Genomic DNA, 19,168 nt, shown 5'->3' with positions numbered 1-19,168 from the left:
ATATTGGGTCATTTAAGGTCATTTTGGGGTCATTTAGGGTCAATTTGGGGTCATTTGAGGTCAATATTGGGTCAATTTGGGGTCATTTAGGGTCGTTTAGGGTCAATTTAGGGTCATTTAGGGTCAATTTGGGGTCAATTTAAGGTCAAATTCGGGTCAATTTGGGGTCATTTAGGGTCATTTAAGGTCAATTTGGGGTCATTTAGGGTCATTTAGGGTCAATATTGGGTCATTTAGGGCCATTTTAGGGTCAGTATTGGGTCACTTGGGGTCATTTGAGGTCAATTTGGGGTCAATTTGGGGCCAACGTTGGGTCATTTAAGGTCAATTTAGGGTCATTTAGGGTCAATATTGGGTCATTTAGGGCCATTTTAGGGTCAGTATTGGGTCACTTGGGGTCATTTGAGGTCAATTTGGGTCTTTTGGGGTCATTTGGGGTCAATCTGGGCTCATTTAGGATCATTTAGGGTCAATTTGGGGCGGTTTTGGGGCCATTTTAGGGTCGTTTGGGAGCTATTTTGGGGTCTTTTGGGGCCCATTTTGGGGTCAAGAGCCATTTTAGGGCCATTTTGGGGTTGTTTGGGTCCATTTTGGGGTCATTTAGGGCCATTTTGGGGTCCTTTTGGGGTTATTTTGGGGTCTTTTGGGGTTATTTTGGGGTCTTTTGGGGGCCATTTTGGGGTCAAGAGCCATTTTAGGGCCATTTTGGGGTTATTTAGGGCCATTTTGGGGTCTTTTAGGGCTATTATGGGGTCCTTTTGGGGTTATTTAGGGTCTTTTGGGGGTCATTTTGGGGTCTAGAGCCATTTTAGGGCCATTTTGGGGTTGTTTGGGGCCATTTTGGGGTCATTTAGGGCCATTTTGGGTCCTTTTGGGTTTATTTTGGGGTATTTTGGGGGTCATTTTGGGGTCAAGAGCCATTTTAGGGCCATTTTGGGGTTATTTAGGGCCATTTTGGGGTCATTTAGGGCCATTTTGGGGTTCTTTTGGGGTTATTTTGGGGTCTTTTGGGGGTCATTTTGGGGTCTAGAGCCATTTTAGGGCCATTTTGGGGTTGTTTGGGGCCATTTTGGGGTCATTTAGGGCCATTTTGGGGTCCTTTTGGGGTTATTTTGGGGTCTTTTGGGGTTATTTTGGGGTCTTTTGGGGGCCATTTTGGGGTCTAGAGCCATTTTAGGGCCATTTTGGGGTTATTTAGGGCCATTTTGGGGTCATTTAGGGCCATTTTGGGTTTATTTTGGGGTATTTTGGGGGTCATTTTGGGGTCTAGAGCCATTTTAGGGCCATTTTGGGGTTGTTTGGGTCCATTTTGGGGTCATTTAGGGCCATTTTGGGGTTATTTAGGGCCATTTTGGGGTCTTTTAGGGCCATTTTGGGGTTCTTTTGGGGTTATTTTGGGGTCTTTTGGGGCCCATTTTGGGGTCAAGAGCCAATTTAGGGCCATTTTGGGGTTATTTAGGGCCATTTTGGGGTCTTTTAGGGTCATTTTAGGGTCCTTTTGGGGCCATTTTAGGGTTGTTTGGGGGCCATTTTGGGGCCAATATTGAGTCATTTGGGGTCAATTTGGGGCCATTTTGGGGTCCTTTAGGGCCATTATGGGGTCATTTAGTGTCTACTTGGGGTCATTTAGGGTCAATTTGGGGTTATTTGGGGTCATTTGGAGTCAATATGGGGTAATTTAGGCTCAATATTGGGTCATTTAGGGTCTTTGGGGGGCCATTTTGGGGTCAAGAGCCATTTTAGGGCCATTTTGGGGTTGTTTGGGGCCATTTTGGGGTCATTTAGGGCCATTTTGGGGTCATTTAGGGCCATTTTGGGTCCTTTTGGGTTTATTTTGGGGTATTTTGGGGGTCATTTTGGGGTCAAGAGCCATTTTAGGGCCATTTTGGGGTTATTTAGGGCCATTTTGGGGTCATTTAGGGCCATTTTGGGGTTCTTTTGGGGTTATTTTGGGGTCTTTTGGGGCCCATTTTGGGGTCAAGACCCATTTTAGGGCCATTTTGGGGTTGTTTGGGGCCATTTTGGGGTCTTTTAGGGCCATTTTGGGGTCATTTAGGGCCATTTTGGGGCCTTTTGGGGTTATTTTGGGGTATTTTGGGGCCCATTTTGGGGTCAAGAGCCATTTTAGGGCCATTTTGGGGTTATTTAGGGCCATTTTGGGGTCTTTTAGGGCCATTTTGGGGTCCTTTTGGGGTTATTTAGGGTCTTTTGGGGCCCATTTTGGGGTCAAGAACCATTTTAGTGCCATTTGGGGGTTGTTTGGGTCCATTTTGGGGTCATTTAGGGCCATTTTGGGGTCCTTTTGGGGTTATTTTGGGGTCTTTTGGGGCCCATTTTGGGGTCTAGAGCCATTTTAGGGCCATTTCGGGGTTATTTAGGGCCATTTTGGGGTCATTTAGGGCCATTTTGGGGTCATTTAGGGCCATTTTGGGGTCCTTTTGGGGTTATTTTGGGGTCTTTTGGGGCCCATTTTGGGGTCAAGAGCCATTTTAGGGCCATTTTGGGGTGGTTTGGGGCCATTTCAGGTTCATTTCAAGGTGGTTTTGGGGCCATTTTAGGGTCGTCCCCCCCCCATAATGTCACCACCCCTCACTTGTCCTTCAACCCACATTTATTGGCCCCATAACAAACAGGGTCGTATTTGGGGGGGGGGGATATTGGGGGGGGGGGGGGTCTCCATTTATGGGGTGCCGTCACTTGGTGATGGTGTTCCTATAAAGGGGGGGGGGGGCATCAGTATCCATTATATCCCATATCTAACCCCATATCTCCCCATATTTCCCCCCATACCCCCCTATATCCCCCCATATCTCCCCATATTCCCCCTATAGCCCCCATATCTCCCCATACCCGCCCCATATCCCCCCATATCTCCCCCAAATCCACCCCATATCCCCCTATATCTCCCCATATCCCCCCATATCCCCCCACACCCCCCTATATCCCCCCCATAACCCCCATATCTCCCAATATCCCCCCTTATCTCCCCTATATCCCCCCATATCTCCCCATATCCCCCCTTATCTCCCCATATCCCCCCATATCTACCCCATATCCCCCCCATATACCCCTGTATCTCCCCATATCCCCCCCATATCTCCCCATATATCCCCCCATATCTCCCTATCTCCTCTCATTCCCCCCATATCTCCTCATATCCCCCCATATCTGCCCCCATATCTCCCCATATCCCCCCCATATCTCCCCCCATATCCCCCTCATCTCCCCCCACACCCCCTATATCTCCCCCCATATCCCCCATACCCCACATATCTCCCCATATCCACCCATGTCTCCCTCCATATCCCCCATATCCCCCCATATATCACCTTATATTTCCCCCCATATCCCCCCACACCCCCTATATCTCCCCCCATATCCCCCCATACCCCACACATCTCCCCTCATCTCCCCCCATATCCCCCCATACCCCCCTGTATCTCCCCATATCCACCCATATCTCCCTCCATATCCCCCATATCCCCCCATATCCCCCTATATCTACCCATATCTCCTCCATATCCCCCCATATCTCCCCATATCCACCCCATATCCCCCTATATTCCCCCCAAATCCCCCCATATCCCCCCATATCCCCCCCATATCCCCCTATATCCCCCCATATCCCCCCTTATCTCCCCATATCCCCCTATATCCCCCCCTAACCCCTTTATTTCCCCCTATATCCCCCCATATCTCCCCATATCCCCCCATATCCCCCCCTATATCCACCCCATACCCCCCCCATATATCCCCCATACAATCCCATACACGTTCATGCTCTTCCCGCTCCCGCTGAGCACGATATATGGGGTTTTCTGCGCCCTCTGCTTCTCCTGCAGCAGCGCCACGGTGCCCAGCGGGGTGTCACTGGAGCTCATCTTCTTCAGCAGCTGAAATCAATGGGGCCAGACCCATAGATGTGGGGCTCAGACCCATAGAGGGACCCACAGACCCATAGAGGAACCCACAGACCCATAGATGTGGGGCTCAGACCCATAGAGGGACCCACAGAGGGACCCACAGACCCACATGTGTGGGGCCAGACCCATAGAGGGACCCACAGACCCACATGTGTGGGGCCAGACCCATAGAGGGACCCACAGACCCATAGATGTGGGGCCAGACCCATAGAGGAACCCACAGACACATAGATGTGGGGCTGAGACCCATAAAGGGACCCACTGACCCATAGATGTGGGGCTGAGACCCATAGAGGGACCCACAGACCCATAGATGTGGGGCTGAGACCCATAGAGGGACCCACAGACCCATAGAAGAACCCACAGACCCATACATGTGGGGCTGAGACCCATAGAGGGACCCACAGACCCATAGAGGGACCCACAGACCCATAGATGTGGGGCTGAGACCCATAGAGGAACTCCCAGACCCATAGATGTGGGGCTGAGACCCATAGAGGGACCCACAGACCCATAGATGTGGGGCCAGACCCATAGAGGGACCCACAGACCCATAGATGTGGGGCCAGACCCATAGAGAGATCCACAGACCCACAGCTGGGGGGTCAGACCCATAGAGATGTGGGGCTGAGACCCATAGAGGGATCCCCAGACCTACATCTGTGGGGCCAGACCCACAATGGGACCCCCAGACCCACAGCTATGGGGCCAGCCCCACAATGGGACCCCCAGACCCATAGCAGGCCCCCCAGCTCCACATCTATGGGGCCAGCCCCACAATGGGACCCCCAGCCCCACATATGTGGGTCCCAGCCCTACAACGTGACCCCCAGCCCCACATATGTGGGTCCCAGCCCCACAACGTGACCCCCAGCCCCACATATGTGGGTCACAGCCCCACAACGTGACCCCCAGCCCCACATATGTGGGTCCCAGCCCCACAACGTGACCCCCAGCCCCACATATGTGGGTCCCAGCCCTACAACGTGACCCCCAGCCCCACATATGTGGGTCTCAGCCCCACAATGGGACCTCCCAGCCCTACATATGTGGGTCCCAGCCCCACAACGTGACCCCCAGCCCCACATATGTGGGTCCAAGCCCCACAACGTGACCCCCAGCCCCACATATGTGGGTCCCAGCCCCACAACGTGACCCCCAGCCCCACATATGTGGGTCACAGCCTCACAACGTGACCCCCAGCCCCACATATGTGGGTCACAGCCCCACAACGTGACCCCCAGCCCCACATATGTGGGTCCAAGCCCCACAACGTGACCCCCAGCCCCACATATGTGGGTCCAAGCCCCACAACGTGACCCCCAGCCCCACATATGTGGGTCCCAGCCCCACAACGTGACCCCCAGCCCCACATATGTGGGTCCCAGCCCCACAACGTGACCCCCAGCCCCACATATGTGGGTCCAAGCCCCACAACGTGACCCCCAGCCCCACATATGTGGGTCCCAGCCCCACAACGTGACCCCCAGCCCCACATATGTGGGTCACAGCCTCACAACGTGACCCCCAGCCCCACATATGTGGGTCACAGCCCCACAACGTGACCCCCAGCCCCACATATGTGGGTCACAGCCCCACAACGTGACCCCCAGCCCCACATATGTGGGTCACAGCCTCACAACGTGACCCCCAGCCCCACATATGTGGGTCCCAGCCCCACAACGTGACCCCCAGCCCCACATATGTGGGTCACAGCCCCACAACGTGACCCCCAGCTCCACATATGTGGGTCCCAGCCCCACAACGTGACCCCCAGCCCCACATATGTGGGTCACAGCCCCACAACGTGACCCCCAGCCCCACATATGTGGGTCACAGCCCCACAACGTGACCCCCAGCCCCACATATGTGGGTCACAGCCCCACAACGTGACCCCCAGCCCCACATATGTGGGTCTCAGCCCCACAACGTGACCCCCAGCCCCACATATGTGGGTCCCAGCCCCACAGCAGGACCCCCAGCCCCACATATGTGGGTCCCAGCCCCACAACGTGACCCCCAGCCCCACATATGTGGGTCCCAGCCCCACAACGTGACCCCCAGCCCCACATATGTGGGTCCCAGCCCCACAGCAGGACCCCCAGCCCCACATATGTGGGTCACAGCCCCACAACATGACCCCCAGCCCCACATATGTGGGTCACAGCCCCACAGCGGCCCCAAAATGTCAGTTTTTCACCCCAAATCTGTGCTCACCGCCTCCTCATCCAGTTTCTTCATGCGTCGCTCCGTCTTCATCTTCCCTGAGCCCTTCCCATGGAACCGGTGCGACAGCTGCCGGAACGCCTGCAAGACAGCCCCATAGCTGCCCCATAGCTGCCCCATAGCAGCCCTATAGCTGCCCCATAGCAGCCCTATAGCTGACCCATAGCCGCCCCATAGCGGCCCTATAGCAGCCCCATAGCAGCCTCATAGCGGCCCCATAGCGGCCCTATAGCTGCCCCATAGCAGCCCCATAGCTGCCCTACAGCTGCCCCATAGCTGACCCATAGTGGCCCTATAGCAGCCCCATAGCTGACCCATAGCGGCCCTATAGCTGCCCCATAGCTGCCCTATAGCGACCCTCTCCCAGCCCCACATTAAGCCCCAGCCCCACATTAAGCCCCAGCCCCACATTAACCCCCAGCCCCATATTAACCTCCCAGCCCCATACCTGCTCCCCCAGCCCCACATTAACCCCCCAGCCCCACATTAACCCCCCAGCCCCATATTAACCCCCCAGCCCCACATCCCAGCCCCATAACTGCCCCCCCAGCCCCATAACTGCCCCAGCCCCACATCCCCCCATCCCAGCCCCATAACCACTCTGCAGCCCCCCCAGCCCAGCCCCACAACCACCCCCCCAGCCCCATATTAACCCTCAGCCCCATAACTGCCCCCCCAGCGCCACATTAACCCCCAGCCCCATATTAACCCCCCAGCCCCACAACCACCCCAGCCCCACAAGTCACCTCCTTGGGGCTCAGCAGGGTCTATACCCCACAACCCCCATCCCAGCCCCACATCCCCCCATCCCAGCCCCATATTAACCCCCCAGCCCCATAACTACCCACCCAGCCCCACAACCACCCCAGCCCCACAAGTCACCTCCTTGGGGCTCAGCAGGGTCTATACCCCACAACCCCCATCCCAGCCCCACATCCCCCCATCCCAGCCCCATATTAACCCCCCAGCCCCATAACTACCCACCCAGCCCCACAACCACCCCAGCCCCACAAGTCACCTCCTTGGCGCTCAGCAGGGTCTATACCCCACAACCCCCATCCCAGCCCCATATCCCCCCATCCCAGCCCCATAACCATCCTCCCAGCCCCATAACTGCCCCCCAGCCCCATATTAATCCCCAGCCCCACATCCCCCCATCCCAGCCCCATAACCATCTTCCCAGCCCCATAACTGCCTCCCAGCCCCACATCCCCCCATCCCAGCCCCATAACCATCTTCCCAGCCCCATAACTGCCTCCCAGCCCCACATCCCCCCATCCCAGCCCCATAACCATCTTCCCAGCCCCATAACTGCCTCCCAGCCCCACATCCCCCCATCCCAGCCCCATAACCATCTTCCCAGCCCCATAACTGCCTCCCAGCCCCACATCCCCCCATCCCAGCCCCACAACCACCCCCAGCCCCACATCCCAGCCCCATAACTGCCCCCCCAGCCCCATAACTGCCCCCAGCCCCACATCCCAGACCCATAACCACCCCCAGCCCCACATCCCCCCATCCCAGCCCCATAACCACCCCCCCAGCCCCACATTAACCCCACATGCCCCCCTCCCAGCCCCATAACTGCCCCCCCAGCCCCACATTAACCCCACATCCCCCCATCCCAGCCCCATAACCACCCCCAGCCCCACAACCAGCCCCAGCCCCACAAGTCACCTCTTTGGGGCTCAGCCTGCGCCCGGTCTCGTCCACGTACTCGATCTTGACGTCAGGTCTGTATCCGTCCTTCTCCTTAAAGTCCTGAGTGAAACCACGGAACTCCTCGCGCCGGCTGTACTTGTCCTCTATGGCCCTATAGGATATATAGGGGATATGGGATATATAGGGGATATAGGGGTATATGGGGGGATATAGGGGGATATAGGGGATATATAGGGGATATAGGGGTATATGGGGGGATATAGGGGGATATGGGGGGATATAGGGGTATATGGGGGGATATAGGGGGGATATAGGGGGATATGAGGGGATATGGGGGGATATGGGGGGATATAGGGGATATATAGGGGATATAGGGGTATATGGGGGGATATAGGGGGGATATAGGGGGATATGAGGGGATATAGGGGGGATATGGGGGGATATGGGGGGACATGGGGGGAATATAGGGGGTCATATAGGGGGATATGGCTGTACTTGTCTTCTATGGCCCTATAGGATATATAGGGGATATGGGATATATAGGGGATATAGGGGTATATGGGGGATATAGGGGATATGGGGGATATAGAGGGTCATATAGGGGGATATGGCTGTACTTGTCCTCTATGGCCCTATAGGATATAGGGGATATAGGGGATATGGGGGATATGGGGGATATATAGGGGGTAATGGGGGATATAGGGGGTCATATAGGGGGATATGGGGGGATGTGGGGGGATATGGCTGTACTTATCCTCTATGGCCCTATAGGATATAGGGGATATAGGGGGTAATGGGGGTATAGGGGATATAGGGGGATATAAGGGATCATATGGGGGGATATAGGGGATATGGGGGATATAAGGGGTCATATATGGGGGATATAGAGAGTGATATAGGGGGATATGGGGGGACATGGCTGTACTTGTCCTCTATGGCCCTATAGGATATAGGGGATATAGGGGATATAGGGGATATAGGGGGGGATATAGGGGGATATGGGGGGATATAGGGGGATATAGGGGGATATGGGGGATATAAGGGGTCATATAGGGGGGATATAGGGGGATATAGGGGGGATATAGGGGGGATATAGGGGGATATAGGGGGGATACAGGGGGATATAGGGGGATATAGGGGGATATAGGGGGATATGGGGGGATATAGGGGATATGGGGGGATATAGGGGTATATGGGGGGATATGGTAGGATATAGGGGGGATATAGGGGTCATATATGGGGGATATAGGGGATATGAGGGATATAAGGGGTCATATAGGGGGGATATGGGGGATATGGGGGGATATAGGGGTCATATATGGGGGATATAGGGGATATGGGGGGGATATGGGGGGGATATAGGGGATATGGGGGATATATAGGGGATACAGGGGTATATGGGGGGATATATGGGGGGATATAGGGGGATATGGGGGGGATATAGGGGGTCATATAGGGGGATATGGCTGTACTTGTCCTCTATGGCCCTATAGGATATAGGGGATATAGGGGGTAATGGGGGTATAGGGGATATAGGGGGATATAAGGGATCATATGGGGGGATATAGGGTATATAGGGGTATATAGGGGTATATAGGGGTATATAGGGGTATATAGGGGTATATAGGGGGTATATAGGGGGTATAGGGGTATATAGGGATATATAGGGGTATATAGGGGTATATAGGGGGTATATAGGGGATATAGGGGTATATAGGGGTATATAGGGGTATATAGGGGATATAGGGGTATATAGGGGATATAGGGGTATATAGGGGTATATAGGGGTATATAGGGGTATATAGGGGGTATATAGGGGGTATAGGGGTATATAGGGATATATAGGGGTATATAGGGGTATATAGGGGTATATAGGGGTATATAGGGGATATAGGGGTCATATATGGGGTATATAGGGGTATATAGGGGTATATAGGGGTATATAGGGGTATATAGGGGATATATAGAGGTATATAGGGGATATAGGGGATATATAGAGGTATATAGGGGTATATAGGGGTATATAGGGGTATATAGGGTATATAGGTGATATATAGGGATATATAGGGTCTCTATGGGGCCGTACATCTTGTCCTCGATGCAGTACACAGCTGAGGGCAGGGATTTGTTGGGCGCCTTCACACGAGCCACCTTCTGCACCGTGGTCTCCAGCAGCCCTAAGGACGGACCAGAGCTGCCCCATAGAGCCCCATAACTGCCCCATAGAGCCCCATAGCTGCCCCATAGAGCCCCATAACTGCCCCATAGCTGTCCCATAGCTGCCCCATAGCTGACCCATAACTGCCCCATAGCTGCCCCATAGCTGTCCCATAGCTGACCCATAGCTGCCCTATAACTGCCCCATAGCTGCCCCATAGCTGACCCATAACTGCCCCATAGCTGCCCCATAGAGCCCCATAGCTGCCCCATAGCTGCCCCATAACTGCCCCATAGCTGACCCATAACTGCCCCATAGCTGACCCATAACTGCCCCATATCAGCCACATAGAGCCCCACAACTGCCCCATAGCTGCCCCATAGCTGCCCCATAGCTGACCCATAACTGCCCCATAGCTGCCCCATAGCTGACCCATAGAGCCCCATAACTGCCCCATAGCTGACCCATAGAGCACCATAACTGCCCCATAGCTGCCCCATAGCAGCCCCATAACTGCCCCATAGCTGACCCATAGCTGACCCATAGCTGCCCCATAGAGCCCCATAGCTGCCCCATAGCTGACCCATAACTGCCCCATAGAGCCCCATAGCTGCCCCATAGCTGCCCCATAACTGCCCCATAGCTGACCCATAACTGCCCCATAACTGCCCATAGCTGACCCATAACTGCCCCATAACTGCCCCATAGCTGACCCCCCATATCCCCCAATAACCCCACAACCCCCTTATATCCCTCCATATCTCCCAGCCCCCCATATCCCCCCATATCTCCCCATATAACCCCATATCCCCCCATATAACCCCATATCCACCCCATATCCCCCCTAACCCCATATCACCCCATATCCTCCCCATATCTCCCCATATAACCCCATATCCCCCCTATCTAACCCCATATCCCCCCGGTGACCCCATATCCCCCCCATTATCCCCCCATATCTCCCCATATCACCCCATATCCCCCCATATCTCCCCATATAACCCCATATCCCCCCCCATATCCTCCCAATTCCCCCCCCATATAACCCCATATCCCCCCTATCTAACCCGATATCTCCCCCCATATTCCCCCAATGACCCCATATCTCCCCATATCCCCCTATATAACCCCATATCCCCCCCATATCTCCCCATATCCCCCCTATCTAACCCTATATCCCCCCATCTAATCCCATATCCCCCCATATAACCCCATATCTCCCCATATCCCCCCTATCTAACCCTATATCCCCCCATCTAATCCCATATCCCCCCATATAACCCCATATCCACCCCATATGCCCCCTATCTAACCCCATATCCCCCCATATAACCCCATATTCACCCCATATCCCCCTATCTAACCCCATATCCCCCCATATCCCCCTATATCCCCCCATATCTCCCCTATCTAACCCTATATCCCCCCAATGACCCCACAGAACCCCCATATCTCCCCATATCCCCCCCATATCCCTCCATATAACCCCATATCCCCCCATATCCACCCCATATCTCCCCATATCCCCCCTATCTAACCCTATATCCCCCCATATCTCCCCATATCCCCCCTATCTAACCCTATATCCCCCACAGAACCCCCATATCCCCCCATATATCCCCATATCCCCCCATATCTCCCAATATCTACCCCATATACACCCCATATCTCCCCATATCCACCCCATATGCCCCCATATCTCCCCATATCCCCCCTATCTAACCCTATATCCCCCACAGAACCCCCATATCCCCCCCATATAACCCCATATCCCCCCATATAACCCCATATCTCCCCTATCTAACCCTATATCCCCCCTATCTAACCCCATATCCCCCCATATAACCCCATATCCACCCCATATCCACCCCATATCCCCCCATATAACCCCATATCTCCCCATATAACCCCATATCCCCCCCATATCCTCCCAATATCTCCCCCATATAACCCCATATCCCCCCTATCTAACCCCATATCCCCCCCCATATCCCCCCAATGACCCCATATCTCCCCATATCTCCCCATATCCCCCTATATAACCCCATATCCCCCCATATCTCCCCCATATAACCCCATATCTCCCCATATCCCCCCTATCTAACCCTATATCCCCCCATATCTCCCCATATCCCCCCTATCTAACCCTATATCCCCCACAGAACCCCCATATCTCCCCATATCCCCCCATATATCCCCATATCCCCCCATATCTCCCCATATCTACCCCATATCCACCCCATATCTCCCCATATCCACCCCATATGCCCCCATATCCACCCCATATCTCCCCATATCCCCCCTATCTAACCCTATATCCCCCACAGAACCCCCATATCTCCCCATATCCCCCCCATATCCCCCCATATCCCCCACAGAACCCCCATATCCCCCCATATCCCCCCCATATAACCCCATATCCCCCCATATAACCCCATATCCCCCCATATAACCCCATATCTCCCTATATCCCCCCTATCTAACCCTATATCCCCCCTATCTAACCCCATATCCCCCCATATAACCCCATATCCACCCCATATCCCCCCTATCTAACCCCATATCACCCCGTATCTCTCCATATCCCCCCATATCTCTCCATATCCCCCCATATCTCCCCATATCCCCCATATCTCCCCATATCCCCCCATATCCCCCCCATATAACCCCATATTCCCCCTATCTAACCCCATATCCCCCCATATCCCCCCCATATAACCCCATATCCCCCCTATCTAACCCCATATAACCCCATATCTCCCTATATCCCCCCTATCTAACCCTATATCCCCCCATATAACCCCATATCCCCCCCATATTTCCCCCATATAACCCCATATCTCCCCATATCCCCCCTATCTAACCCTATATCCCCCCTTATCCCCCCATATCTCCCCATATCCCCCCATATCTCCCCATATCCCCCTATATACACCCATATCCCCCCCATATAACCCCATATCCCCCCCATATCCCCCATATAACCCCATATCCCCCCTATATCTCCCCATATCCCCCCAATGACCCCATATCCCCCCCATATCCCCCCTATATAACCCCATATCTCCCCATATCTCCCCATATCCCCCCATATCCCCACCTTTGTTCTGGCACAGCAGCAGTGCGGCCGCCAGCCCCCTGTTGACGATGGGCTCCTCATCCAGGATGGTGGTGGAGGCGGCTGAAAACTGGGGCCAAAAAAGGCAATTTTGGGGCTTTAGGACCCCCCATATTTGCCCCCCCCCCATATTTGGGGTGTCCCCCCCCCCCATATAATTGCCCCCCCCCCATATTTGGGGTGTCCCCCCCCCCATATATTGTGCCCCCCCCCATATCTGCCCCCTCCCATATATTGTGCCCCCCCCCCATATATTTGTGCCCCCCCCCCCCATATTTAGGTTCCCCCCCAATATATTGTGCCCCCCCCCCCCATATATTGTGCCCCCCCCCCCATATATTGTGCCCCCCCCATATATTGCGCCCCCCCCCCATATATTTGTGCCTCCCCCCCCATATTTGGGGTGTCCCCCCCCCCCATATATTGTGCCCCCCCCCCCATATTATTGCCCCCCCCATATTTGGGGTCCCCCCCATATAATTGCCCCCCCCCCATATATTGTGCCCCCCCCCCCCCATATTTGGGGTGTCCCCCCCCATATATTGTGCCCCCCCCATATATTGTGCCCCCCCCCATATTTGGGGTGCCCCCCACCTCGCTGTGCTGTCTCTCCTCGCTGATGTCCACGCTGCTCCATCCCACATTTTCCTCCCCCTCTGAATCCGGAGCTGCGGGTGGTGACGGTCGCTCCTCACGTTCCATCTCCTGACCCAAAATCCACATAATTCAACCCAAAAATCATCACCCACAAATACCCCAAAATTCAGCCCCAAAGCCCCAAAATTACAGTCCCAAAACCCCAACATGATCACCCCAAAATCACAGCTCCAAATACCCCAAAAATCAGCCCCAAAACCCAAAAATCACAGCCCCAAATAGCCCCGAATTCACCCCAAAATCACAGCCCCAAAACCCCAAAATTCACCCCAAAAAACCCCAAAATCACAGCCCCAAAAACCCCAAAATTCAGCCCAAAATCAGCCCCAAAACCCTGAAATTCACCCCCAAATCAACCCCCAAAACCCCCAAAACTCACAGCCCCAAATAGCCCCGAATTCACCCCAAAATCACAGCCCCAAAACCCCAAAATTCGCCCCAAAATCAGCCCCAAAATCCCCAAATCACAGCCCCAAATACCCCAAAATTCACCCCAAAAAGCCCGAAATTCACCCCAAAATCAACCCCCAAAACCCCAAAAAATCACAGCCCCAAAAGACCCAAAATTCACCCCAAAAAAACCAAAATCACAGCCCTGAATACCCCCAAAATCAGCCCCAAATCAGCCCAAAATCAGCCCAAAAACCCCAAAATCACAGCTCCAAAACCCCAACATAATCACCCCAAATCACCCCAAAATCACAGCCCCAAAAACCCCAAAATTCACCCCAAAATCAGCCCAAAAATCCCCAAATCACAGCCCCAAATACCCCAAAATTCACCCCAAAAACCTCACAATTCAACGCCACAAATACCCCAAAATCACAGCCCTGAAAGGCCCAAAATTCACCCCAAAAAGCCCAAAATTCACCCCAAAATCAACCCCCAAAACCCCCAAAAATCACAGCCCCAAATAGCCCCGAATTCACCCCAAAATCACAGCCCCAAATACCCCAAAATTCACCCCAAAATCAGCCCAAAAATCCCCAAATCACAGCCCCAAATACCCCAAAATTCAGCCCAAAAAGCCCGAAATTCACCCCAAAATCAACCCCCAAAACCCCAAAAAATCACAGCCCCAAATAGCCCCGAATTCACCCCAAAATCACAGCCCCAAATACCCCAAAATTCACCCCAAAATCAGCCCAAAAATCCCCAAATCACAGCCCCAAATACCCCAAAATTCAGCCCAAAAAGCCCGAAATTCACCCCAAAATCAACCCCCAAAACCCCAAAAAATCACAGCCCCAAAAGACCCAAAATTCACCCCAAAAAAACCAAAATCACAGCCCTGAATACCCCCAAAATCAGCCCAAAATCAGCCCAAAATCAGCCCAAAAACCCCAAAATCACAGCTCCAAAACCCCAAAATTCACCCCAAAATCAGCCCAAAAATCCCCAAATCACAGCCCCAAATACCCCAAAATTCACCCCAAAAAGCCCGAAATTCACCCCAAAATCAACCCCCAAAACCCCAAAAAATCACAGCCCCAAAAGACCCAAAATTCACCCCCAAAAAACCAAAATCACAGCCCTGAATACCCCCAAAATCAGCCCAAAATCAGCCCAAAATCAGCCCAAAAACCCCAAAATCACAGCTCCAAAACCCCAACATAATCACCCCAAATCACCCCAAAATCACAGCCCCAAATACCCCAAAATTCAGCCCAAAAACCTCACAATTCAACGCCACAAATACCCCAAAATCACAGCCCTGAAAGGCCCCAAATTCACCCCAAAATCACCCCAAAAAGCCCAAAATTCACCCCAAAATCAACCCCCAAAACCCCCAAAAATCACAGCCCCAAATAGCCCCGAATTCACCCCAAAATCACAGCCCCAAAACCCCAAAATTCACCCCAAAATCAGCCCAAAAATCCCCAAATCACAGCCCCAAATACCCCAAAATTCACCCCAAAAAGCCCGAAATTCACCCCAAAATCAACCCCCAAAACCCCAAAAAATCACAGCCCCAAAAGACCCAAAATTCACCCCAAAAAAAACCAAAATCACAGCCCTGAATACCCCCAAAATCAGCCCAAAATCAGCCCAAATACCCCAAAATCACAGCCCCAAAAACCCCAAAATTCACCCCAAAATTAGCCCCAAAAAACCCAAGATCACAGCCCCAAATACCCCAAAATTCACCCCAAAAAGCCCGAAATTCACCCCAAAAACACCAAAATCACAGCCTTGAATACCCCCAAAATAAGCCCAAAATTAGCCCAAAAACCTCACAATTCACCCCAAAATCAACCCCCAAAACCCCCAAAAATCACAGCCCCAAAAGACCCAAAATTCACCCCAAAATCACAGCTCCAAAAAACCTCAAATTCACCCCAAAATCAGCCCCAAAAAACCCAAGATCACAGCCCCAAAAACCCCAACATAATCACCCCAAATCACCCCAAAATCACAGCCCCCAAAACCCCAAAATTCACCCCAAAATCAGCCCAAAAATCCCCAAATCACAGCCCCAAATACCCCAAAATTCACCCCAAAAAGGCCCGAAATTCACCCCAAAATCAACCCCCAAAACCCCAAAAAATCACAGCCCCAAAAGACCCAAAATTCACCCCAAAATCAGCCCAAAAACCCCAAAATCACAGCTCCAAAACCCCAACATAATCACCCCAAATCACCCCAAAATCACAGCCCCAAATACCCCAAAATTCAGCCCAAAAACCTCACAATTCAACGCCACAAATACCCCAAAATCACAGCCCTGAAAGGCCCAAAATTCACCCCAAAATCACCCCAAAAAGGCCAAAATTCACCCCAAAATCAACCCCCAAAACCCCCAAAAATCACAGCCCCAAATAGCCCCGAATTCACCCCAAAAATCACAGCCCCAAAACCCCAAAAATTCGCCCCAAAATCAGCCCAAAAATCCCCAAATCACAGCCCCAAATACCCCAAAATTCACCCAAAAAGCCCAAATTCACCCCAAAATCAACCCCCAAAACCCCAAAAAATCACAGCCCCAAAAGACCCAAAATTCACCCCAAAAAAAAACCAAAATCACAGCCCTGAATACCCCCAAAATCAGCCCAAAATCAGCCCAAATACCCCAAAATCACAGCTCCAAAACCCCAACATAATCACCCCAAAATCACCCCAAAATCACAGCCCCAAATACCCCAAAATTCAGCCCAAAAACCTCACAATTCAACGCCACAAATACCCCAAAATCACAGCCCTGAAAGGCCCAAAATTCACCCCAAAATCACCCCAAAAAGCCCAAAATTCACCCCAAAATCAACCCCCAAAACCCCAAAAAATCACAGCCCCAAAAGACCCAAAATTCACCCCAAAAAAACCAAAATCACAGCCCTGAATACCCCCAAAATCAGCCCAAAATCAGCCCAAATACCCCAAAATCACAGCCCCAAAAACCCCAAAATTCACCCCAAAATTAGCCCCAAAAAACCCAAGATCACAGCCCCAAATACCCCAAAATTCAGCCCAAAATCACAGCCCCAAATACCCCAAAATTCACCCCAAAAAGCCCGAAATTCACCCCAAAAACACCAAAATCACAGCCTTGAATACCCCCAAAATAAGCCCAAAATTAGCCTAAAAACCTCACAATTCACCCCAAAATCAACCCCCAAAACCCCCAAAAATCACAGCCCCAAAAGACCCAAAATTCACCCCAAAATCACAGCTCCAAAAAACCTCAAATTCACCCCAAAATCAGCCCCAAAAAAACCCAAGATCACAGCCCCAAAAACCCCAAAATCAGCCCCAAAACCCCAAAATCACAGCCCCAAAACCCCAACATAATCACCCCAAATCACCCCAAAATCACAGCCCCAAAATCCCAAAACCACCCCCAAAATCAGCCCAAAATCATCCCAAAACCCCCAAAATCACAGCCCCAAAAACCCCAAAATTCACCCCAAAATCAACCCCCAAAGATCACAGCCCCAAATACCCCAAAATTCACCCCAAAACCCCAAAATCACAGCCCCAAATACCCCGAAATTCAGCCCAAAATCAACCCCCAAAAAACCCCCAAAAATCACAGCCCCAAAAGACCCAAAATTCACCCCAAAAACCCCAAAATCACAGCCCTGAATACCCCAAAATTCACCCTAAAATCAACCCAAAAAGCCCGAAATTCACCTCAAAATCAACCCCCAAAAATCACAACCCCAAAAGACCCAAAATTCACCCCAAAAACCCCAAAATCACAGCCTTGAATACCCCCAAAATCAGCCCAAAATCAGCCCCAAACCCTCACAATTCACCCCAAAATCACAGCCCCAAAACCCCCAAAAATCACAGCCCCAAAAGACCCAAAATTCACCCCAAAATCACAGCTCCAAAAAACCTCAAATTCACCCCAAAATCAGCCCCAAAAAACCCAAGATCACAGCCCCAAAAACCCCAAAATTACAGCCCCAAAACCCCACAATCACCCCAAAATTGCCCCAATTCAACCCAAAATCACAGCCCCCAAAGAGCCCAAAACCCACAACCCTAAAAGACCCAAAATTCACCTCAAAATCATCACCACGTCGACCCCAACCATCCCATATATGGGGGGACATTTCCAGCCCCAAACCTGACCCCAAAACCCCCATTTTCCCCCCCCAAAACCCCCCTTATCCCCCCCCCAACCCCCCATTTTTGCCCAAAATAGCCATTTTTCACCCCATTTTTGCCCCAAATCCCCCTTTTTTACCCCAAACCTCACCATGTCCTTCTTATTCCACCCCAAAACCCCCCTTATTCCACCCCAAATCCCCCCATTTCCACCCAAAATCCCCCTTTATTCCCCCCCAAATCCCACTTTTTCACCCCACTTTTGCCCAAAATCGCCCTTTTTTACCCCAAATCTCACCACGTCGGCCCTATTCCCGGCCATCCCATAGGTGGGGATGTCCCCAACCCCAACCCCATAACCCCCCTTATTCCACCCCATTTCCCCCCCAAACCCCCATTTACTGCCCCAAAATGTCCTATTTTTGCCCAAAATAGTCATTTTTCACCCATTTTTGCCCAAAATCCCCATTTTTCGCCCCAAATCTCACCACGTCGGCCCTATTCCCGGCCATCCCATAGGTGGGGATGTCCCCCAGGGCCCTACAGAACTCGGACGTTGCATTGAAGACGATGGCGGCTCCACGAGGGTCCGAAGGGGGAGAGGAAACCAATGAAGGACCCCCGGGGTGGGACAGCGGGAACGGCTGTTTGGGGTGAAAAATGGGGATTTTGGTTAAAATGTGTTTTATATGGGAGATGGGAACTAAGGGGGGAGGGGGGGGGGGGGATTTTGGGGTGAAAAAGGGGGATTATGGGGTCAAAAATGGGGAGGGGGGGCGGAGGACGATTTTGGGGTGAAAAAGGGGGATTTTGGTTAAAATATGTTGGGGTGGGGTTATGGACTCTAAGGGGAAGGGGGTGGGGGTGGGATTT

General features: G+C 52.4%; 1 protein-coding gene across 1 annotated transcript in view; it reads right to left on the bottom strand.

Moving 5' to 3' along the window:
• Positions 1 to 2,593: 2,593 nt before the first annotated feature.
• The window catches only part of SART1 (spliceosome associated factor 1, recruiter of U4/U6.U5 tri-snRNP), a 32,869-nt gene continuing 16,294 nt past the window's right edge, over positions 2,594 to 19,168 (bottom strand). The window contains 8 exon segments of the mRNA XM_085535504.1: positions 2,594 to 2,712; positions 3,772 to 3,893; positions 6,141 to 6,230; positions 7,827 to 7,962; positions 9,898 to 9,988; positions 13,070 to 13,157; positions 13,682 to 13,792; positions 18,784 to 18,939. Coding sequence (XP_085391630.1) covers positions 2,694 to 2,712; positions 3,772 to 3,893; positions 6,141 to 6,230; positions 7,827 to 7,962; positions 9,898 to 9,988; positions 13,070 to 13,157; positions 13,682 to 13,792; positions 18,784 to 18,939 — 813 coding nt within the window. The 3' untranslated portion in view covers positions 2,594 to 2,693.

Source organism: Coturnix japonica, unplaced genomic scaffold (assembly GCF_054131305.1).
Source record: "Coturnix japonica strain WE unplaced genomic scaffold, WE-NBRP24 Scf128, whole genome shotgun sequence".
Lineage (NCBI taxonomy): Eukaryota > Metazoa > Chordata > Aves > Galliformes > Phasianidae > Coturnix > Coturnix japonica.
This window is presented reverse-complemented; position numbering and strand designations above follow the sequence as displayed.